General features: G+C 39.0%; 1 protein-coding gene across 3 annotated transcripts in view; it reads left to right on the forward strand.

Annotated features, from left to right (window-relative positions):
• Positions 1 to 4514, forward strand: part of KLF3 (KLF transcription factor 3) — a 44034-nt gene extending 39520 nt beyond the window's left edge. For all 3 annotated transcript variants that reach the window (XM_061583434.1, XM_061583432.1, XM_061583433.1), the window contains one exon: positions 2783 to 4514. In XM_061583434.1, the coding sequence (XP_061439418.1) occupies positions 2783 to 2964 (182 nt within the window). In that variant the 3' untranslated portion in view covers positions 2965 to 4514. The remainder of the gene's footprint in view (positions 1 to 2782) is intronic.
• The last annotated feature ends 1930 nt before the right edge of the window (positions 4515 to 6444 follow it).

The raw sequence follows: 6444 nt of genomic DNA on the forward strand, positions 1-6444 counted from the left end.
ATTTCCAAGGAACTCAGGGCGGCTTACAAATAAAAAACATAATCAATTAAAAACAAGTAATATACAGTTTAAAACAATTAAAAATAGATTAAATCAGTAAAAGTTAAAAAATGACAATATTAGTTAAAAGCCCATCTGAATAAAATAGTCTTCACCTGGGCACGAAAGGATGAAAGTGAGGCAGCCAGTCGAACCTCGCTAGAGAGGGAATTCCACAATCTAGGGGCAGCCACTGAAAAGGCCCTATTCTGTGTTTTTACAAAGCAAGCTTGTGAGAAAGATGGAATAGTGAGCAGGGCCTCACCAGATGATCTCAAAGCTCAGACAGGGTCATAGAGGCACGACCTAACAGATAGCCTGGACCTAAGCCGTATAGGGCTTTATAGGTTAAAACCAGCACTTTGAATTGTGCTCGGAAACAGATTGGAAGCCAGTGGAGCTGGTACAACAGCGGGGTTGTATGTTCTCTGAGCCCAGCGCCAGTTAACATCCTGGCTGCAGCTCTTTGTACCAGTTTAAGTTTCCGAGCAGTCTTCAAGGGCAGCCCTACCTAGAGCGCATTACAGTAGTCCAATTGGGATGTAACTAAGGCATGTGTCACCGTAGTCAAGTCTGACAGGTCAAGGAACGGGTGCAGTTGGCGTACCAATCTTAGTTGAGCAAAGGCACTCCTTGCCACAGCCGAGACCTGTGCCTCCAGGTTCAAGGCCGAGTCCAGGAGAACTCCCAAACTGCGAACCTGTGATTTCAGGGGGAGTGTAACCCCGTCCAGCACAAGTTGGATCCCTATTCCCTGATCCGCCCTTTGACTGACAAGGAGCACCTCTGTCTTGTCAGGATTTAATTTCAGCTTGTTCGCTCCCATCCAATCCATCACTGATACCAGGCAACGGTTCAGAACCTTGACGGCTCCCTTAGTTTCGTTAGATGGAAAAGAAAAGTAGAGTTGAACTTCCTAGTTCTTGAGACTGAGGCTTCAAATATATAAAATGAAATACTTACTTATATTTAAAATTATTTACAGTGTAATTCTGTGCATGTTTATTCAGATCAGAAGTAAGTCTTGCTGGGTTCAGTGGGGCTTATGCCCTGGTTGGTGTAAGATTTTAGCTTTGGTTGGTTGATTTTCTTTTGCACACTCTTTTGCCTCTCTGAGTTGTGGTTGGCTTATTTTGCTTGTATACTGAATGGTGAGTCAATGGAATTAGTACTACCGCACCCTTCTGCTTCATCACTAAATTTGCCCCAGATATACTGTGTTATATCTAAAAATCCCTGTTTCTGGGTGTTCTTTTTAAAGGGGATAGAGTCATCTTGAAAGATCTGGGGTGGGGGAGTAGAGGGCTTCTTAACTTTTTTCTTACTTGCATATACTCTGATTTAATATTACTATTTTCAGAAATGAGCTTGACATATTTGCTTTGATACTTCTCAAAAAGTTGCACATTAAAGATGCTATTTTAAGGCATCTTTAGAAAAACTGAGAAACACTAAAAGGTGCACCCACTATGGTAAAGGATTCTAGATTAGAAATTAATTATGTGCCCCTTTCCACATAATGTGTGTGCATGATTCATACACACCTGCATGGAAGTTGCATCCCCATTGTGTGATCCAGTGCAGCTACCAGATTAAGTGTTGGCAGAGCTGGTTGCATGCTATTTTATATTGGATTACCACCTCACTAGCTAGGAATGTGACAGTTCGGTGGGAAAGACATATACAGACAGTACCATTGAAGTAGTTATGATAATCACTGCACTGTGGGATTGCACCATGAGAGACATGGCTCCCACATGGGAGTGTGTGTGTGAAGGAATGCTATATCATGATTTACTGTATTTTAAATGGTTGTTACTGTGTGGGGTTTTTTTATTTGTTGTAAATCACTTTGATGCTTTTTAAAAATGAAATAGTGATGAACAAATGTTTATTTATTTATTTGTTTATTGATTACATTTCTACCCTGCTTTTCTTTTCATGATTGCAACCCAAGGCAGCTTACATATGGTTCCCAGGCGGTCTCCCATCCAGGCACTGATCAGACCTGACCCTGCTTAGCTTCAGCAGGGAGCTAGCCTTATGTGCCTTTGGACCATAGCCTTTATAAATAAATTAATTATGCATACATACACACACATGTACGTATATATGTATCGCTTTCAACAAGATCTGGCATCTTGGATGTTATTCCTATCCATAAGTTTACTCTTGCACAAGACCAGTCCCAGTATTTCTACTGCTTTCTGGATTAAAGAAGGGGCCTTATCCAATTGTGTCCGTCTCTGTTCAAGGAAGGCTCTTTATTCCAAGGGAGGCTTTTGCAAACAGAAGGGGCAATTTTTACAAATTTCCCTTTTTTCCCATCCCACTACTATGCCACTTCTACAGCAGACAGAGGCGGGGAATAGGAAAATCAACAAAAAATACTACTATCTGTTCATGGAAATATCTGCTGGACTAAAGAGCTTTCCATGAGCAGAGGGGCGCAGTTGGATGCAACCCAACATGAAAAAACAACAGGTAGGTGTGGTAGATAGGTTAAGAAGGCAGCAAATAGGGGGGGAAATCTAAGACATACTTTGAATATAGAAAAACACATTTTATTAATTTTTGCATGTAGTTGTGATCATCTTGTGTAAATATAAAAAATATCCTATAGTTTTTAAGTAAGGATACTGTTATAAGTGAGGCTTGCTTGTCTTGTATGTTTATTATATAAAATGAAAAAGTGTTGCATGCGTTTTTTAAAAGTTATCTTTCTCTTCTTTTTTGGCCTCAGGTGAAAAGCCTTACAAATGTACTTGGGAAGGTTGCACATGGAAGTTTGCTCGATCTGATGAACTGACACGGCATTTCCGGAAGCACACTGGAGTCAAACCATTCCAGTGCCCAGACTGCGATCGTAGCTTTTCACGCTCTGACCATCTTGCCCTTCATAGGAAACGCCACATGCTAGTCTGAATCTCTCTTCATTCAGCTCTCTTCATATTTCCTTTCATTTTTAACCTGTGCATTTTAAGTTAGATTCAGCTGGCCTGAATCTCTGGATTTATAGCCTTGAAACCTTCCCTGTGGTCAGTAAGAGATGTTTGCTTGACCCTTCTTTGCTCTTGCCACGGGTCAGACCTAAAGAATGTGAACACTTTTTTTTCCTGGGGATGCTAAGCAAACCCTGCTTGCCAGCAAATAAATTTTTGTGAGACTAAGAGATCTTGTAATCAAGCTGGTTAGTTTTGCCATTTAATTAGCCAGCATGTGTTGATCATAGTCACTGTTGTTGGAAATCCAGCCTGCTAGTCCTTGCCAGAGACTCTGTACCCTGTAAAGGATGCACGTCTCCTTTTTATGCTCAGCAATGCAATGAATGGATCCTTTCCAACATGGTTGGTTCTAGAAGCATGTTCCACAAGACACTTTTTGGATGTGTAAAAAAAATCCTCAACCTGGGAGTGAATGAAAAATTCTTTGCTGATGAGTGGCTGTTTATGAGAAGAAATGTTGTCAATGCATAATGTTGTACATCCTGACCGACATTGCCTCTCTTTTTGTCTGTCGTTGTGTAGAATGCTAGCTTGTGTTTGCCCAGATATAGTGCCTCAGTAGATTTATTAAGCAAACACTTTCATGTGATGTAGTTATCTGTGTTTTGTGTCCAACTGTATGAATGGAACACACATGGTACTCCTATGATGTGGCATTCAATGATACATGTAATAATCTACCTCACTGAGGAGGTGTGGTAGGTATATTCTTTTCTCGTCACTCCTCTGCATTTCCTGTTGTCTAGAAGGCCCCTGTCCTTTGTCTGGCACAATTTAGAAACAGCAACCATTTCAGCAAAATGAACCGGGACTGCTCACTGTTAAAAATGAATTTCATCGACAACACTACCGTATTAAGATAATTGAGGAAGACAACATCTTAATTGAAGCACTTTTGTAGAGCTCAAAATTTGTCAAAGAATATCACAAATAGAGAAGGTACACTTTGATCTCCCTCTCATTGCCAAGTTCAACAGGAGAACTTCATGAAGTCCCTCAAGTATTTTGTAATAAAAGCTACGGTCATACTTGGAGTGATACAATACTCAAAGAAAGGCAATACTTTCAAAATCCAGCATGGTTGATGGATATGATATGGATTCAATATCCTCTAAATGGAATGATTTGAAGGAAAGATGATTTACTCTGTTCACCAGTGTGCTTTACTTTGCAGTCTGTGGGCTTTTGTTAGAATCATGGGACTTCCAACTTTTGTATTTTTTAAAACAGAAGTGTAAAGAAAAGGGAGGCCAGCAACAATAGTGGGAATGAACATCAGAGGAAAGGAACTTGGAATGTGCTAGGAAACACTATATCAAAATCAACTGATGTAATCAAATGCATTTTGGGTAAACCACCCTTCAGGGGTAACTTGGCTTATTCAAGACTGTCAAAGTTGTAGTGCACTTAAATTGTTCCATAAACTCTGTTGGGCTTCAGTAGTTCATTTCTATAAACTATTTTCTAGCACTTTTTGTAGTCCTGTCTCCTCTTTTCTTCCTGATACATAGATATATAAATCGCAGCTGGGTGTATAGCTTAGCTTTTTCCCATTGAAGGCAATGTAACAAAATAACTTTGGCTGGATCCTGGCCATCATTGTTGGTGCCATATAATCTGCCCATCCCCAGCCCAGGCCTTGTCAAGTTTTTGAAAATTCAATTTACTATATAAATCCCAGATAACTTTAAATTGATTGAAGCGGTAATCCTGTGCCCACTTACCAGGGAGTAAACACCACTGAAAACAGATTTATTTCTGAATAGACATGTATAGGATTGTCCTGTGAAACTTACTTCCCTTCAAGAAAGCATGTACTTGCCCACTTCTGACAAGAAAATATTCACACAAGATGTCAGAAGACTTACGGAAGAATTGCCAGGAACATGAGGAACTGTGTAGCAGACCGTTGAGACAATACGTATGTTGAACAATGCATTGATAGAATATTCTGCAGACAGATGTAGAATTTAGCTAATTGTAGATTGCTATTGCAAAAACAAGAATAAAGGCAATTTTGGGAAGGAATGGATTAAAATGATTTCTTCAGTTCTCTAGACTTTAAAGCCAAACCCAGTTATTTGAAACCACGTATTTGGATTTATAGGTGCCACATAAAAACGTGTGTCTTTGCTGTAGAAATTAAACTGATAAAGGAACTGTTGCCTACTTCAGTGTAATCAGTAAGTGTGCATGTATGGCTATTTCACAATCAAACCTTAAAAAAATTAGGAATGTTCAAGACCAGCTCAGTCCAAGGAATAATCCTATTAAAACTGTGGTACACTTTGCTTTGCTCATAACCAGTTTAAACCAGAATAATTGTAATGAAGCATCTGCAACCCATTCCATCATAATATAGTGGAGCAAAAATTTCTGTCACTTTCTATAGTGTTGCCAAGTAAATCTGAAAAAACACATTATTGTACATTGTTGACACACTTAAACTCTGTTGCTAACATGGAAAAAATTAAATGGGGAAGCTTAATGAGCTTCTAAGTGTCAGCAACATGGAAGTGGGAACTAAAGCAGAGTCATACTAGGATTTCATACAGATTCCTTTGGATCCCTCCAAAAATAAGATATATTTTTCTGAAACATTAAAATATATCTGATACAAATTACCAGCACATGAACATAATTTACCAGTCCTGAGTATCAGCTATGTCTAAGCAGTGCTGAAATGGATTTTTTCCGTTACATTCCAGATGTTTAGCTGTACTTGGCTTCCAGTGCCTTTGATTACAATTCCACATGCTGAGAGCTACCACTTTTTAAGCTCCTCAGATGCATTGTTAAGATATGTCTTTAAAGAGTCAGTCATTTGTGGTGGTGCTACACATTATCTTTCATAACAAATATTTTCTGGTGTGTTTCATTTTTCTCTCACAGTACATCAAAATAGTTTTAAGTGTACAGTATAACATCATTTGAGTTTATACTATAAAATGCAAGGAGTAAACCTATCCCCAATTTTTTAAATTGCGAGTAATGCCCTGCCATGTATTGATCATACTTCTGGTTTCTTAAAAGTTTGAGCAGACTAAGCAGAAAAGAACACAACTGACCTGCAATACAAATTTAAAAATGCCCCCTTTAGGATGGTTTATTAATACACCATAGAAATATTGTGTGTTACATCAGGCAAATGTTACAGGACTCCACATTTTGTGTGTGTGTGTGGCCAGAGACTTGCTTAGGTGTGATGAGATTTTTTTTATGCTTTAGATTATTGGTAGTTGTTTAAATTGGGAATAGCTATTCCATTGTAACCCAAACTGTTTTTGTAACTCCCCTCGGCTTCCAGAATTTTGTTCTCTGTCGTTGGGGATGGGGAAGGGCTGCTGTTTAGGAAACAAGTCCAAAGCAAATCAAACTGGTCATATATTTTGAGTCTTGG

The sequence above is a fragment of the Rhineura floridana genome, chromosome 9 (genome assembly GCF_030035675.1).
Source record: "Rhineura floridana isolate rRhiFlo1 chromosome 9, rRhiFlo1.hap2, whole genome shotgun sequence".
In the NCBI taxonomy this organism is placed as follows: domain Eukaryota; kingdom Metazoa; phylum Chordata; class Lepidosauria; order Squamata; family Rhineuridae; genus Rhineura; species Rhineura floridana.